This window comes from Thamnophis elegans, chromosome 4 (genome assembly GCF_009769535.1).
Source record: "Thamnophis elegans isolate rThaEle1 chromosome 4, rThaEle1.pri, whole genome shotgun sequence".
Taxonomy (NCBI): Eukaryota; Metazoa; Chordata; class Lepidosauria; order Squamata; family Colubridae; genus Thamnophis; species Thamnophis elegans.
The window spans coordinates 100450202-100468460 of NC_045544.1; the positions used below are offsets into that span (position 1 = coordinate 100450202).

An 18259-nucleotide genomic window follows, 5' to 3' on the forward strand; every position below is an offset into this window, starting at 1 on the left:
TAGGTGTGGAATATCCACCTAAACATCTTGCACAGTAGATGTACTGATGTATGCACCCATTTGGGTGCTGTGGAGACCTTTCAATATGGAGGCTCTCACATGACTGCCAATGGAAGGTTATTCACAAAGTCCAATGGGTGCAACCAATCTATCCATTTACCCAATGCAAAAATTGCATATAATCTGAAGAGAAGTGGAACTTACTGAAAGTGTCTCTACGTTTTAATACAAAACATGTTCCCCACTCCCTGGGTACAGAAAGAAACAAATATATTTATATCCTATTTTTAAAATGTTTTTCATCAACTCTTTGGGAGAAATAGATTAGACTTCCATTTCCCTTAGTGATTGCCATCACTAAGCAATGTGATCACCAACTACAATCTTTCACGACTATATTGCTAAATGATGGCAATTCAGGCAATATCAGTTACCACTATAACCGCAAGACACAGATTATTAAGTGTGTATCAGCAGGAGTCTCCAATAAAGAATTACAGGGATACTGCAGGGCAGTGGTGGGTTTCAAAAATTTTTAGAACCTCTTCTGGTAGGTGTAGCCTGCTCTGTGGGAGTGCGTTGCTGGCCATGTGACCAGGTAGGAGTGGCTTGCCAGCGATGTGACTGGGTGGGCATGGCCAAGTTGTAAAATGTGGTGAAACTCACTTAACAACACGCTTGCTTAGCAACCAAAATGTTGGCTCAGAAAATCTGGCATTTGAAGCACGCAAGTCTTAAAGCTGTCAAGCTACAAGACCCTTGCACCCCTAACCCTTTAGGAAAAAAAACCCAACGTTGTTCAAACTTGACAGCTTTAAGATTTGTGATCTTCAACTCCCAGAATTCCTCCTCCAGTCATGTTGGCTCAGGAACTCTGGCATTGAAGCACGCAAGTCTTAAAGCTGTCAAGTTACAAGACCCTTGCACCCCTAACCCTTTAGAAAAAAAAACCCAGGGGTGTTCAAACTTGACAGCTTTAAGACTTGTGGACTTCAACTCAGAATTCCTCCTCTCGCTCTTCATCTTGATGATGTGCGGACGGGCGGGGGGAGGGAGTTGGAACCGGTTCTAAACAGCACTGTAGATTTGTGGAACTTCTTCTATAGAAGAGATAAGAACTGGCAGAACCCACCCCTGCTGCTGGGGATCAGAGGGATCCTGGGAGGCTCAACACAGGATATACATGAGTTGGGAGGTGGGTTCATATGTACAAATGCAGAGAGGCCCAAGGAAGAAGGCCATGGTGCATTGCTATGGGAGAGACTGACCAGAGCAACTTGTGACATTCCCTTCTGGCTTGTGGGAAGTCAGCAGAGAAGGTCGCAAATGGCCTGAGCTTCAAGAACCAGTTTTAAGTAGCACTCCTTCAGCACCATCACCGTTTCAGGTGCTGACCTGAAATAAACAGATAAGGACCATTCTCTCTGGGCTCCAAGTCTCACAAATGCAATTTCAGAATCAGAATATTCTGCCAACTATTAAGGTACCACGTAGAGCCATGAGATGTTTGATCTATGATATACATTTTAAAAATAGCATAATGTAGCCCTTTTAAGGCTGATTGGCATACCCGATGCTGTGTAAACCCTTCATTAAGGCTAGAATCTGGCCAAATTTCAATAGACACCTACATCACCCCCATTGAATGCCATTGAATCATTCTAGACTCTTTCTTGTTTACAGTAACAAAAATATACAATAAAATTTCCATGCTAATAAATCACACACACACCCCAACTTAATATAGACAGCCAAATAGTTTAGGTGCTGGCCTAGAAACCAGGAGACTGAGCTCTAGTCCTACCCTTGGCATGAAAGCCAGCTGGATAACTTTGGGGCTGTCACCACTGTCCCTCTAAGGTGCGCGCCTGCGCGGCCGTGCACCTCGCAAGAAAAGCCCGCGCAGCAGATTCTATCTGCCGCGCAGAGTTTCTGTAAAGCAAACGTGGGAAGTTCTTTGCAGGCGCCTAGAACTGGCCGCCTGCAAAGGACCTCCCCAGACTTGTTTTGATGAGCCGCCAGTCCTCTTGCTTCTTCTCCTTCACCAGCAAAGCTCCCGCAGTGGTGCCTCTCCCTCCACGCGGAGCACCTGAGCTGGCCCCCCGCGTTATCCCTCCCCCTTCCTCCTCTGCCGTGCTTTTGAGGCTGCGGGAGCTAGTAGGAAAGCGGCGGAGGTGGAGGCGGCGGCAGGGATAACCCAGAGCCCAGCTGAGCTGAGGTGCTCCGAGCGGAGTCAGCTGGGCTCTGGGTTATCCCTGCCGCCGCCTCCACCTCCGCCGCTTTCCTACTAGCTCCCGCGGCCTCAAAAGCACGGCAGAGGAGGAAGGGGGAGGGATAACGCGGGGGCCAGCTCAGGTGCTCCGCGTGGAGGGAGAGGCACCACTGCGGGAGCTTTGCTGGTGAAGGAGAAGAAGCAAGAGGACTGGCGGCTTTGAAATGCAACCCCCTGGTCCCGCCGGCCGCGGATTTGATTCGGCGTAAGTGGGGGCCGAACACATGCTGAGCCGACTTTGCGCAGTGAGGCGGAGTAATTCAACCCCCCCCCAAAGAACGTTTGTGTGTGTGTCTGTGTGTGTGTGTGTGTGTGTGAGAGAGAGAGAGAGAGAGAGAGAATTGGATCAAAATTGGTGGCCAAAGGAGTGGAGGGAGGGAGGGAAGGGAGGAAGGAAGCCCTGCCCCCTGTGAAAAAAACTGAAGATGGAGCAGTGAATGAATAACCATAAAAGCAACAAACAGTTAATGCGTAAGTAAGCTGAGGAGCAAGTTCTCAACTAAGGAAGAAATATAAGAAAGAAATATAAAAAGCTCAATATGCCAAAACACTTATTTTAGTCTTCATTTAATTACTTGTATTGTAGTCTGATGTAACATCTTTTTAAAGTTAACGTTAGTTAGAAAAGATAGGGTACAAAACTTAAATAATAAAAAAATTGTACATTCATTTTGAAAAATAAATGCAAGACTTGATTAATTTCATATCTTTATTTAAAATAGTTTTGGCATGGCATATGATTTTATTGACTCAGTTGGAAATGATGTGGATGTTGTATCTGATTCTGAGGTATATATATTCTTAAGTAACATAACATATAGCATATTGTCCAAACTTGCTAGACTATTTAATTGATCTTACTACTTTAAAGGGGGAGAGTTTTTTATGTTGCATTTATATATTATATTTATTACATTTATATTCCACATTATATATTTGTATTGTTATTTTAGTGTATATTGTCAATTTCGATAGATATTATATTGATATATCAATACTGATTTTAATCATACTAAATAACAATTACTGCTATTATTTATCAGCATTACATATTTACAGTTTTTAATATTGAGTTAGTCATATTTTAGAATAATAGCGTTATTTTTTAATAGGATAATTGGCAAAATCTAATTCACATGTGATGGGTTGCATTCCAAAGGAATGTGAGAGGACAGGTTGCCTGCAAAATGCCAGGACCCAGGACCCTGTTGGTGCCATGTCTCTCTCTAGCCAGTCTAACAATCTAAAAGCTGAGCAGAGAGCCTTTTTTTTTCAGGGTGAGGGGAAAAGTATAGTGTTTGAGTGGCACTTTTCATGTCTGGCATTCATCAGGCTGAAACCTCGCTCGCAATTGGCGCTTGACGCTTGGAAGGTTGCGCAAATGTCCAGCAGACGCGACAGCAGTTCAAACTGTGGCTCTCTTAGGTGCTCAGGCATGAAACTGTGCAGCTCACACACTATACTTTTCCACTCACACTGAAAAAAAATTAGAGGGAACATTGGCTGTCACTCTTTCTCAACCCAGCTCACCTCACTGAATTTTAGTTGTGGGGAAAGTAGGAGGAAAAAGGAGTATTAGGTATATTCACCACCTTGAGTTATTTATAAAGTAATAAAGGTGGGATTTTAAAAAATCTAAAAAATAAAACAAATAAATAATGCAGTTTATAGGATTCACAGTAAAAAGATCCAGGAAACAGCTATCAGTTTACACAATTTATTTATCAACTTTATATGCTCCCACATCTCAGAACAAATTACTCAGGTGGCATATAGCAGAGGTCCCCAACCCAAAAGCTGTGTCCCAGTACCGGGCCATGGACTATTTGGAACTGGGTCACATGAGCGGTGGGCAGTTGGGTCAGCATGCAGCTCGATTTGCGCAAGCAGCAGACCAGCACGTGTGCACACATGCATAGCTCAACTTGTGCAAGTTGAACTGTGCACGCATGCCCATGCATGGAAAGGTTGGAGACTGCTGGCATATAGCAAAAAAGTATAAAGCAAAAAAACATATAAATCACATATTTAATTTTTTTGTAAAGAAAGAAGCACACACAAAAGATTAAACAAGCAAGAGATTCAATCAGTTCCAGAACATCCTGTATTGTCATTTAAATATCAATTTAAATCAATCCCTTTAAATATTGATTCAAATGAATCCCTTGAAATATTGATTTAAATCAATACCTTTTACACAGGAGACCCCTTTACACAGGATAAATGTATGTCTTTATGGACAACTGGAATAACTCCGGGCTCATTCAAGTGGCTTAACACATTTTTTAAGCTGAGCTGGCTTCGAAAAAACTCTGTCCATAGGTTCTAACTTGCCTAATCCTGTTACACAGCACATACTGAGAGATGTTTTCCTTCTGGAGGAGCCATTGTTCAGTGGCAGAGCACTACTTTCTAGAAACAAGACTGGTTTCCTGTTGCAATTTTGCAACAGAAAGTCAACATTTGACTGCAGGCATAACTAGCATCTAAAAGCAATAAAATATGTTGACAGTGAATATAAATTGTGTAACTTTTATTTGCCAAAAATATTCAGTGTATTTCCAATTATAATGCATGGGATAATTATGTGTGGCAAACACTCTGGATATATACTAAACTGTAAATAAGAGTAAAATCTAAATAAAAATGTGTACAGCCTTATTTATATAACACATATTTTGTGTTTTATCAATTCACATACACACATACGTATAAAGAATTGATAAAACAGAACTATATTATAAAACATAACATGGAAAAGATGGGCACTCTTTAAATAAGTTTATTATAAGGCTATGAATGAGCTATCAAGCTTGATTACCTACCATACTCAATCTAGACAATCCTGTAGTATTTTTAGGGTGCTTTTGATCATGGGTACCGATCTTAAGTTTTATTTTATTTTAGTCTTTGTTTTTCTTTATGGTTACTTTCCATTCTTATGCTCATTTAGATTTGGTTATTTATAATTACGTTGCTGCCCCTCCTTTCTATTCTAAGTTATCTATAGCCCAGAGTCCTTTAGGATTGGGGCTGATTATAAATTCTGTAAAATAAATGAATAATTTACATAATTGCAAGTAGTACTGATAAGTAAATATAGAATATAAAGTCACATAAAATAACTTATACAAAGCATGAGGTTATCACTATTTTCTAGTATACTGATTAACTTCAAAATGAAAACCAGATGAATATGGCTATTTTTCATCAGCAGCACAGTTCAAAACATATGGATGAGTTATTAAAATGATCCCACTGTATAGCCTATTTACATTCACCATCTAAGTACAGATAGTCCTTGATTTATGACAATTGAACCCCAAATTTCTGTTGTTAAGTGAGACATTCCAAATCAGGCACAACACGTGGACTACAGTTCTTAGAATTATCAGCCAATAAAAAATTTGCTGCCAAGGGATTTAGGATTTCCTTGTCCGAACACACTTGGAGGATAGCAAGTTAGGGAAAGCTATATTAATCTACAGTATTGCAATTAAAAGTAAAATAGTATGACAAAATATTCCCGAGTCTAAACAAAAGTTACAGTTGCCAACATTTGAGTGCAACACCTAGAATCCAGGGTGGTTTGGGGATTATGATTTATTGTTGGGATAACTAGTTACCATAGAATATATTAACATATTTCCTATGTATACATACATTTTGAAAAAAACTTTGTACTTTGTTACTAATTAAGTAACACTAATTAGAATGTATATTATATATCCGTGATAGGATTCATTCCTCTTCACAAGCTTGTGGGTAGAATGCAGTATTGCAAGCTACTTTTGCTGACTGCCAGCTGATTGCAATTTGACAGTTCGCATCTCTCCAGGCTCAAGGTTGACTCAGCCTTCCATCCTTCTGAGGTCAGTAAATGAGGACCTAGATTGTTGGCGGCAATATGCTGACTCTGTAAACCACTTAGAGAGGGCTGTAAAGTACTATGCAAAGTCTATAAATCTAAGTGCTATTGCTATTATATACACAGAAATGACTCACAACATTTTACTGCCAGAATCAGAATTCCTGCCTTCCTAAAAAGCAGGTTCCCCAACTATTGTGGTTACCATTGTGCTTTGGCCTCTAGGACAGAAGGCATCCCTACCTATAGAAAAATAAAATATGCATAAAATAAATATTCTATTTTATGCCTTCTTCATAGCAAAGCCTCAGATTTACAACAGAACCCAAATGTTAATAGAAACGTCGGACTTCTCCAGATTATATCACAATCTATTTAAAAACGGAAAAACAGGTTACCTAGGACCAGTGTGTAAAAAATAGGGCGGTCTTGACTTCTTTACTCAAACATCATCATTTGCGCAAATAGGATTTTGATGCCTTCTTAAGATGAATTCGCTTTGTGCTGTTGGTCAGGCTAAGAAGAAGTTGTGTGGTGTACACACAACTCTTGCGTGGGCAAGAGTTGTGTGTACAGCACAATTTCAGAATCGGAGCTTTTCCTCTCCCACGCACCCACCTTCTAAACAAGCACTCCGCGTTACAAGGCAGCGCTTCAGGGAAGGTGCCAAGTGATCATCGGTCCTACAGCAAAGGGTCAGCATAGCTGCCGAATTGTACCCCCATCCCTCCGGAAGGTGCCTGCTGCAAAAATGACTTTATATACACTTACGTGAAAGTCAGACCGATGAACCTAAATTCGACAGAAAGCGCAACGTACCGTACTACCGCCTTGAAAACCCACACAGCCAGTACATAGCTTTACAAATTAAATAAAAGAGTTAATAGTATCAGATGTGAAGGTCTGCACAGCCTTCTATCCAGCCAAGACTTGAGAAGGGTCCGCCGGTCCTCCAAGCCAAGAAGGGTACTTGTGGTCCTGGATTCACAGTCGGCTGAGCGCTGGAAGACAGAAGTCGCCGCCGAGGCCGCACCAGCAGCTCCCGCTCTTGGGTTCGAATATTTGGCCTCAGAGTGTTCCAGGCCGGCCTCCCTCCAGCATGCCCAGATGCCTACCAGCCTCACCTTTCGCTTACGCCGCCTCTGCCCCCCCCCCCCCGCCCACCGCGTCCTAAGTCTTGCGAGAGAGCCGCCGGGCAGCTGAAGATCCTGCGCGCATGCGCATGCGCATGCGGTGACGGCAGGCGCCATGTTGCTTGAGCAGAACGGGGGTAGGTGGCGTCGGTGGTGATTGCTCCGAATCGTCTTCTCCCTCCTCCTCCTCCTCCTCCTCTTCCTCCCCCCCTTTTCCCCTACCCACCTGCTCACCCTCTTTCCTTCCTTCCCTTCCCCCACCTCGCCTTCCCGGGGGCTGCAGCGGAGCGGGCTGAGGGGGCAGCTCCCTGCTCCGGGAGGCGGCGCAGCATGAGCGTCGGCGGGGGGCGGGTGTGCGACCTGTCCCGCAGGAACCCCCAGGAAGACTTCGAGCTCATCCAGCGCATCGGCAGCGGCACCTACGGCGACGTCTACAAGGTGAGCGGTGGAGGGCGAGGGGGGCTGCTTTCCTTCCTCCCTTCGCTGTTCAGCCTGCACAGGTCCTCCGCCCCGTCACTTCGCCGACTCTCACCCCCCCCCTTCCTTTCTTCTTGGGAAAGGTGCTTTGGGGTGGCCCTTCCTCCATCTGCGAATTTTCTGGCCTGGATAACTTATTTCAACAGCATTTCCTCTCCCTTCCCCGTGATACCTTTTCTCTTCCCCGGCCCTGTGCGCGATGGGGTTGACACCTGTCCTTCAGATCGGTCTCTATCTGTTATGAATGTATCTGAGCGGTCACTCTCTATGGCCATCCCCTTCTAACTAATTTGGGGGGGGGGGGCATGGCCTTCCCTACGGATTTTCTTCCATCTGAGTTGGCATTATGACACTACCAGCAAGGGGGGGGCGGCTTAAAAAGCTTTTCCGTATGATTAACCTGGCAATCATTTAAGTTAACTCTGTAAGGAACCTGTACCCTCCACCTCTGGTGCATGAGGTCAGGCAGGGTGATAGTGGGAGATGGGTTGTAAACATACAGATGGCAATCTGCGTGTTGAACCACCAGGTGAACCAACTAGCAGGCCTTCCTCACATATACGGTTTTCATCAGTGCCCCTCAGATCCTTCCTGAGATCTATGATGGCACAGTATTAATGTTCACCCTAGTCATTTTTCTTTCATTCTCTCTTCTTCCAAAATGAATGTCATAAGTTTGTGTTTTTTTCCACAAGAAATGTATTACCTGATAATTATTTTGACAGTCCCTGAAATAATTTGGTTCCCAAACAAATGCTGTGTCTAAATGAATTTCTCTCCTGCTAGAAATTCTCAATATATTTTCGAGAGCAGGACATCCTACATTGTTTGTATTTCCCCTTCACTTTGACTCCCATTTCCAGAAATGGATATCTGTTTTGGATTCCCATCAGAAGTATTGTAAAGAGGCCTAGAAGTCAGTATCCCTTTGCACTTCTACCATCGGGCAGCAGACATCGAAGCATAGCCAGCCAAACAAATAGGTTTAAAAATAGTTTCTATCCTTGGGCTGTCAAACTCTTAAACACAACCACAATCACTCCATGCACATGCGGAAACGTATGACTAGTTTTTCTTTTTCTTTTTCTTTTTTTCCTAATTACTTGCATAGGAATTATTCTTTATACTATTTATGTTGTTTGTATTTTTTGTCATGGATTGCACCAGTGAGGCTAAAACCAATTTTGTCGTATACATGATGTACAATGCAATAAAGGCTATACTATAATCCCAATTAAAAAAATGCTCTTACAGTCCTTTAGCAAAGTAGGACAGTTCTTAAGATAGCAACACAGTGAGAAATCGAAGGGACAACTTAAGAGTTATTTATATTGCCATGTAAATAAGTGAACTCACCTTTTTTTCCTTTTTTAATGTGAAGCAATTGAAAACAGTCCTGTCATTGCTTCAGTATCTCAATTTGATAGAACAATGTTAGGAGCATGGCTTGCTATCCAGTTATAGTGTAATACTCTAGGGTGTGTGGTTCTGTATCATTCTTTTGAGCAACTGTTTAGCCTTACCATTTTTACCTGATCTTTCCAAGTAATATGAAAAAAAACTATTATGAGAAAGAATTGGCAACAGAGAGGTTACTAATATTTTTAAGGCTTTCATGTACAGGATATAGTGTTAAATATTTGCTTACAGTGTAGCAGGAGACGATGCTTAGACAACTTGGAAAAAAATCATTATGCAGCCCGTGACATTAAGTAAGAGACTAAAACATGAATGTGAAATATGAGTCGAGAAATAGTACTGTGTTTCCCTGAAACTTTTGACCCCTAAAATAAATGCTTGGCCTTATTTTGGGGAGATCTTATTATTTTTGACGTGCAGGAGACGGCGAGTGTGGTCACCTCTGCTGCTGCTGTGTTGGCAAATATGTTCAGGGAGGGCTTATTAGCGCATGCGCTCAAAAGCCCATTGGGCTATTATCGGGGGAAGTCTTATTTTCAGGGAAATGGGGGTAGGCCATGGAAATTGCAGTCTTTGTTTGGCAAATTTTAAAAGACGATAAAACATCAGATAAACTTACAGAATTATAATAGCTTATAAGCCAAATGTAAAACATAACATAAAGCACTTAGGAAGCGTCTCATTTTTAATTACATTTTTTAATAACTTCCAATGATTTTAAGATTGTGCCTTCTCAGGTTCATTAAACTATGGAAAGAAATTTTTAACTCTATAATTTTAAAGCTGAAAGAAAGTAGTATGAAACAATTGCTTAAATGTCCTGCACCTAACTTTCCATTATCCTAAACACAATTTCAGGCTATTAAAAATGGGTAAAGTATTACCAAGCTTAATTCCAGATAGCTATAATTTATTAACTTCATTGACTTTTTTGTTTTTCAATTAAGCCCTTGACTTTCAACCTTTATTGAAAAAAAATTTGCATCTTCTTTAAATAAATTATCTTTAAAGTGTTGAATAGTCACAAAAGTACTCATACAACATATGGGTGTAGATAAGCAATAAATCAGAAGTGCATGCTTAAGTAAAAACCATTGAGATTATTTTAATATTTGTCGTCTTTACATGCAGTGACAGAAAAGAAAAAAGATTACGCAACGAGCGTTAGCCAAAAGATCTTCTATAGTTGATTATACTTTCTTTAATCAACACAGTCTATGGTTAAGTAAAAACAGTAAATGTGCAGCAGGTGCCTACAAAATGCTTGCCAGTGATAAGAAAAACTTAATTTTGGGCAACTAGCAAAGACCAGTCAATACATTGTAATATTAAAACCACAGTCATTTTTAAAAATAACACAGGTAGGCAAGTAGTAGAAAAATAACTGCTACTTTAAAAATGTCCATATTATATTTATACTGAGATGTCATACCGTATTTTTCCAGAGTATAAGAGGCACCAGAGTATAGAGACGCACCAAGATTTTGAAGAGGCAAATTTTAAAAAAAGTTTTGCACCTGCAGACTTCCCAAAAATGGTCGGTTTTCATAACAATGGGCAGTTTGTTTTTAAAATGGTGGCATGAATAGGCCTTTAGAGGCTTATAGAGTGCTCCTGGGGATGGGAGGCAAAATTGAGCAAAAAAATGGCCCATTGTTTTCGCTCATTTCTGCCCTCCCCAGCCCCCAGGAGCACTCTGCAAGCCTCCTAAAGGCTATGCATGACCATTTGGTGAAGGGGGGCAGGGTTTCAGGAGTCAAAAAATGCTGTATTCAGTGTATAAGAGCACCCAGATTTTCAGCCTCTTTTTTGAGAGAAGAAGGTGTGTCTTATACTCGAAAAATATGGTATTGCAAAGAAAGGGTTGGTATGCAGCCACATGAGTAGATGGTTTGCATGCATATTTGCATACAAACACTTTACTCAATACTGCATTAAAAGAAAAAACTTTGCCTAGGCATCAAGTGTGTGTGTGTGTGGTGTATCTTTCTTTGGAGCAAGAGGTACAAAAGCAGAAGTTACTGTTTTCTGTAATCAATGTTTAGCTTACTGAATATAATCAAAATTTGTTAATTAGGTAATTAACTGATTAAATTCTTCAAATCAATCAAAATGTTTATTTGTTTGGGCTAGTGGCATCCACAAGCCCAAAGACTTTCCAATTAGGGTAATAACCAATGTTGCTGTTTAAAAAACCTGTACGATTGAGGTATTTTTTAAATGTTGTGTTTACATTTTTCATTTTTAGCATGATTTTAATATATATTGTGTGATGGGTCACTTCAGATTGAGAATTTATTCCTGGGATGTTATTACTATTGTTAGTATTGCATTAGTAGAACTTGGTTGAAAGCTAGGTTTCTGAAAAATGTTTTTTTACCCAGTCTATGTCTGGGAAAAGTCATTCTTTTCATTCCATAATTTATGTATGCTTCTGCGTTGCTGAGTCTGTTTGCTTCATAGTTGCTTACAAAAAAAATCAGAATAGTCTACATAACTCTGTAAAATTATTACAGTATAATATAGCATGAGACAATAAACCAGGGTCTGCAATATAACCAGTACAGCATCCCCAGCAAACTTTATAACAACAAACATGCACAATATCTACAGGTATTCCTCAGGTTATACCAGAATTGGGACTGGAATTTCTGTCACTAAACAACGCAGTCATTAAGCAAAGCAGCATATGACCCTGTCACTTGGTGGCAGTGTTGAGATTGCACTTGAAAGAAATGGCAAAGATCAGCAAGGGCGGCAGCAAGAACAGACAGTGGAGTGCAGAGCAGCCAAAAGGCTATGATGGAGGGGGATGGGCATGTGCGGTGGTGAGTTGAAGCAGTCTTTTGCACAGGGCAGGAGAATGTAACCATGGGAAACTGTGGCCAGTCCTAAATGCAGGCTGGTTTGCCAAGCACTCAGATTTGGATTACGTGACCTCAGGGATGCTACAAGGGCTGTAACTTTGAGGACCAATTGTAATCACCTTTCATTCAGCAGCTATTGCAATTCTGAACAGTTTTTGAATGAATGGTCATAGCCCGAGGACTACATGTACCATAAATTAAACTGATAATAATTAACTATAAACAGTCTCACAATGGACTTAACTTGATATCATGGATACACCTCAGTCAGGCATTCAGATGGAACGGTATGCATTTTAAGAAGAATTAAATTTTGTTCAGCATGTTTGTCTTAACAGTAACTGTGTATATATATTTGTATATGCAAAGGACGGGCAGCCTTACCCAGATTTTAAAATCTCTTGGTAGGTTATCAGTAGACTATTGATAATGCTATTTATTCCTTTACTGATAGGCTGCTGCTTGGAATCGAGTGAGAGAGAGGCAAAGAGTGAGAGATTTCAGAAAGAAAGAGAACTATTAACCTTATGGTTTTGGTCCACTCACTACCTACTTAAATTACCCTCACAATATGTGCCCCTTGACAAGTTACCTTTAAAGAAATAAGCCTTGACAAAAAAAAAATGCTAGGTTTTATTCTTCTTTAAAATATGTGAAAAAATATGCAGTCCTTTTAAAATTGTTGTATCCCAATCCCCATATGTCTTTCTTAGAATGGCACACAGTCAAAAAATTTGATGAAATATGTAGTCCATTATTATCTGGAAGAAAACAGTTTTCCACTTTATTCTAAAGCAGGGGTCCACAATCTCCACCACCACCCCTCCCCCCGGGCATGGCCACTATCAGGTTTCAGCCCATTTGGCTTCCCTACCACTGGCACAGTACCATCCCCTCTCCTCCCCACACCACCCCAGTCCACAAAACTGGAAAGATTGGGGACCACTGTTCTAAAGCTTAAATATTTAAAAGTACCTTAAGTAATAAAATTCAAATGCATCTGATTCTTACCCCTGCAGTTTGATTTATGGTTACTATCTCACAATATATTTGCATGTGATTCTGCAACTAAGCAAGTTTACTGTGAATACTACACTTAGAGAAAATTATAGAAGAGGTTTTTGTTGATGAGCCGAGGTGGCGCAGTGGTTAAATGCAGCACTGCAGGCTACTGCTAGATCAGCAGTTCAGCGGTTCAATCTCACTGGCTCAGGGTTGACTCAGCCTTCCATCCTTCCCGAGGTGGGTAAAATGAGGACCCGGATTGTTGGGGGCAATATGCTGACTCTCTGTAAACTGCTTAGAGAGGGCTGAAAGCCCTATGAAGCGGTATATGTCTACTGCTATTGCTATTGCTATTGCTGTATTATTTCAGTGGGTTTTTTTCCAAAATAGTTATAAACACTATCAGAAATGTAACAATTAAAATAGATCAATTTTTATGCCTGACGGCATGGTGACAAACCACAACAATTTGAATGAGAATTTATTTTAGGACTCCTTTATTAGAGAATGGCATACTAAGATTTGGAGGTGTACATCATTGTCAAAAATAATCTCATGTAAAAAAAACCCAAAGCATAGGGCCTTTGGACAAGCAAAGTCAATGGGAAGCCAGATATACTTAATTGACCGGGTTATTAACTTAACCAACTGCAGTAATTCACCTAACAATTGTAGCAAATGGGAAAGAACTCACTTAACAAATGTCTCACTTAACAAAATTTTTCGGCTCAATTGTGTTTAAGTCGAGGATTACCTGTATTATCTTTTCGCTGATCAAGAAGTCAATTTAGCCCTCACAGGAAATTCCATTATTTTCACCTACCATTACTCCATTGCTGAATCTTAATCTTTCCATTTTGGTACATACAATAATCTCACTGCAATTAACATGGGTGAAAACAAAGTTCCATAACTTTGTCCAATTGTTGTCTATCAGAAAAACAGAAAAAACCTTTGGTTCCAATTGTATATTAATATTTAAGATTCTGTGAATCACTGCATGTATTTGAATCCAAAATTTTATAGCATTTTTCATGTGCATCAAACACAATAAAATGTCCCTTCGTGTTCACTTTTCCAATATAAATTTGAACTGCTTTTATAGATGCTATATAATTTTTCTGGTGGCAAATACCAATGATATAGCACCTTATAAAAATTCTTTCAAAGTTATAAATGCAAATTCAATCTTTCAGCCACATATTTTCCTATTGTTTCGTCTGTATATTATAGAATATTTAGCTATTTTATCATAGTCTTTCACTTGTTCTTCTGTTTCATGTTCAATAAATGTTTATACATTTCAGCAACTACATGTTCATTATTTGTACACAATTCTGTTTCAAACTCAGTCATAGAATGTTCAAAAACAGTTTTGTGTACTTTAAATATTTCTAATAATTGTAAATAAGCAAACCATTAAGTTTAGTATCCTTCTGCCATCGTTCTTCTCCTGATTTTATTTACATTCACCGTGGTAGAAGTTGGCATTTTGTGTTTGTTTAATATTTTATGTCTATATTATGCTTTTTGTGCTGAGAGTCAGAGAGGTATTTCTGAGCACAATCTGAGTTTGTACCTAGTCCATATTCAGTACATGGCATGTCTAACATAATGGTTTTTAAAAATCCACATTGGTCTTTCTCATATCACAAATACCCATGCCACACGCAATCACGGGTGATGCCCTTCTAACTTCAAAAGCCTCTTTTTCTCACTCTTTCATCCTATCCAAACACTAAGCTGCCAAATAGTTACAGATCAGATAAACCCAGTCCTCCTCTTTCCTTTGCATCTTGTAGCACCATATAATTTAGCGGGTTTTTTCCCCTGCCAATTTAGATCGTTCCTTCTGCCATTCTTAAATGGGAATATCAGTTGTCAGAACAGGTATTATCTGAAACAAAAACATCATTCTAGGTGTAGTTTGATCTTCTATTTTCATATTTCTGTTTATAAAATATTTACTCACACAATCCTCTCATTTTGCCTCATGTCTCGTCAGTATTTCCAGAACTAAAATAAACGAGACAGAACAGTGGCATCCCTGTCTTATTCCTTTTTGTATGTCATAGGGTGTTTATTAAATCTTCATTAAGAATTATCGTGCTTTCTGTGAAGTGTATGTAGATCTTATTTATTTATCAAATGCTCTCCCACGTTTTCACTGATGAAAATTTACTGGACTAAATGCTATAAAACCGCTACATTCTCAGTAGGTGTTTATGGAATTATGTTGTTATTACACTGCCTATACCTGCAATGGTGAACCTATGGCACACATGCCGGAGGTGGCACACAGAACCCCCTCTGTGGGTACGTGCACCGTCACTGGTGCTCTTCTGGTTTCTGATGCACTCATGCACACTGGCAGCCAGCTGGTCTTTTCGTGCGCTAGAGCGCCAAAAACCTGAAGACTAGTTGGTGTTCAAGTTTGGGGCACTTGGTGCCGAAAAAGTTTGCCATCACTGGCCTTTACCATCTAGTTGAACAGTATAGTTAGAGATTGATGAAATTAACGAAATTTATCTCTTTTACCATTTTTTGTTAAGTTTATAATTTAATTTCCCACCAGCCATACTTAAAGCAGTTAAGAAGAATATCATTTGCATGCAACTATTACAATATAGAATATTTTTTCAGGCAAAATTGAATTGCACTTTTTCTAACTGTTTTGGCTTTTAAGCTATACTGTATGAATCCTTAATTCTGCTGTTTGGTAGTTTTATTCTAAGGCAGAAATAGTTTGGTGGCCAATGGGACGTTCTTTCATCAAACTATTATTACAGATAAAGAAAAAATATAGATAAAATAGGAAATGCCTTCTTGGTTGCGAAAGAAAAATCCAAGAAGTGAGATTAGATGAAGGACTCTTATAATTTTATAATTTGTACAGTGCTATCCCACTATTAGGATATTATTAATTATGATGTTTTGGTATTTTATAGCCGATCTATGTCCGGAAGTCCCCATTGCATATGCTTGGGGGTGTCTCTCTTTCTCCCCGAAGTCCTCAACACTACAAGTTGAGCTCAGTTTGAAGATGTTATCTTTTAAATAGAATTGCATATGACCAAGCAATTGATGTACTTATTTCTAATATCTTCCTATCAGAATTTTGAAAATGGGTCAGTTTAAGTCTCTGGATTTGTGCTTTTAGAATGTTCCAAAACATAGTTTAATTTATCCAATTTCTTTTTAAAAAAAATAGGCTCGGAATGTTAACACAAGTGAAATGGCTGCAATTAAAGTAATAAAATTAGAACCAGGTAAGCAGTTTTTAATCTCAAGATTTCTATTTCCTGTATTTTCCTGTATTTTTTTAAATCACCGCCTTATGCTTTCTTTCTTTTTAAATAATACAGTGATCCAGTTGAATGTAGATAATTTTAGCTGTACATTTTCCTAAATAATCAAAAATTGCCTTTCTATCAGAATGTTTAAATGATATGTAACTAGCCTCCATATCATGAAAGGGTAACACTCAGGAAAATAAAATAAGGTAGATGCATAAATGGGCCTCCTTAAAAACTAGAATTAAAGTGGTTAATTCCACCTGAATTTACATATTGAAAAAAGTTGTGTGTGTGTCGGTGTGTGTATTCCTATTAATACATTTTTCCTTTGCATGTGTTATTTACAGTGTTTAATCTGGGATTTAAATATACTTTTATTTTTAATATGTTTTGTCATATATTTTGAGTGCTGTTGGTAGCAAAGCAGGATTACATCTAAATAAAAATGGAAACACTTTGAGGAATTTACTTTTTTATTTACCTAGATACACGCCCTGTGAAGAATGTTTGAGAGTATTTACTTTTTAAAAGGCAGCTGGGGAAAGGTGAAATGAATAATGATGTGGAATTTATGTGACGTAGAGAAAGTGAACAGAAATGCTTTGCTACTTATTAGAATAACTAATAAGTATTAAGATAATCAGGGGTTAGTACTTATGGTAGTTAAACTACAGCTCATTTCATAACTAGAAAGATATTGCACTAAGAACATTGCATAGGCATCCAATTAGCTAATCTAGTGGAAAGGGCTAGCTACTTGGTTGCTTTAATCATCCAAAAGCGTAGAATGTTTTGTTTGGTTTTTAAAAAATTTAAAACTAAAAAAAAAAAAAGAAATGGTAATAAGATTGACATAATTTAACAATTTGCTGTCAAACTAGGCAATTGCAGAGTCACATCCAATAGCATTTGCTCTGGGTAGTATATGCAAGGCTTGAAATAAGGTTACACTACAATGTAACTTTAATTTCAGAAGATGACCTAAGCAAAGATAGATGTAGGTAATGCTTTCACTGTATTTCAAGGTCCTTTATAAATTAACAGAATATCTAGAGACTAACACAGTACTATATAGAACAGAGAGCAAACTGCCTATTCTAGTGATCTCACTAGCAAGGTAAACATACCTGAAAGCTGTAGGCTTTTGAGCTAAATTAGAAAGTGTATATTATTGTTTGCATATTTTATGCACATCTCTTCAACTTTTGTTACATTGTTATACTTTATATACTGCTCTGCAGACTAGGTGTTATTAGATGTTATTAGATGTTATAGAGATCATAGGTTTTTATTTACAACTACAGATATTCTTGCATGTTGATTTACAGAAAAACTTGTAATGCAGTCAGAAATGTTGGTTACAAATGACAAAAATGAATATTTAAAGAATTTGCATCATGGCTACTGGTTCATAAGCTTCTGTTCCTGTTGTTTCACTCCCAGTGTACATGTAAATACGTATTGCATGCCCCCAATTCTATATCCTTAAATGTAAGATAAACAATGTTGTTGCAATCTGTTTTGGATAGCTTTGGCATCACTTTCCCAATCCATAGCAAAATAGGCATATATAGTAATTATTTGATGGTAGGTATATCTGGTTTTCCTGTATAACATTGCAATAAATAAATAAATAAATGCTCTTTCTGTTGCTGGAAGTTTATTCAATGGTTTCCTACGGTATTCTCTTATCAGTAACACCCAGAGTTCTGAAAGACCATATTCCATGTTTTAAATTTCATGGTGGGAGAATTTAGCACAGATCAGCCATTTCCAACAGTGGCAACATAACTAATAAACTTAAATTACCAAATCCTATTTGTAACTTTATATTTAAATGCCTAATATTGTTCTATTTAACAAAATAATATCTACAGTTAATCTATGTTTTTCTTGTGAAAGATTGATAGCCTGTTTTCTTA

General features: G+C 38.8%; 1 protein-coding gene across 1 annotated transcript in view; it reads left to right on the top strand.

The window, feature by feature from the left end:
• Window positions 1-7378: 7378 nt before the first annotated feature.
• MAP4K3 (mitogen-activated protein kinase kinase kinase kinase 3) overlaps window positions 7379-18259 on the top strand; it is a 55012-nt gene continuing 44131 nt past the window's right edge. Inside the window, 2 exon segments of the mRNA XM_032215052.1 lie at window positions 7379-7711; window positions 16253-16310. Of these exon segments, the coding sequence (XP_032070943.1) occupies window positions 7604-7711; window positions 16253-16310 (166 nt within the window). The 5' untranslated portion in view covers window positions 7379-7603.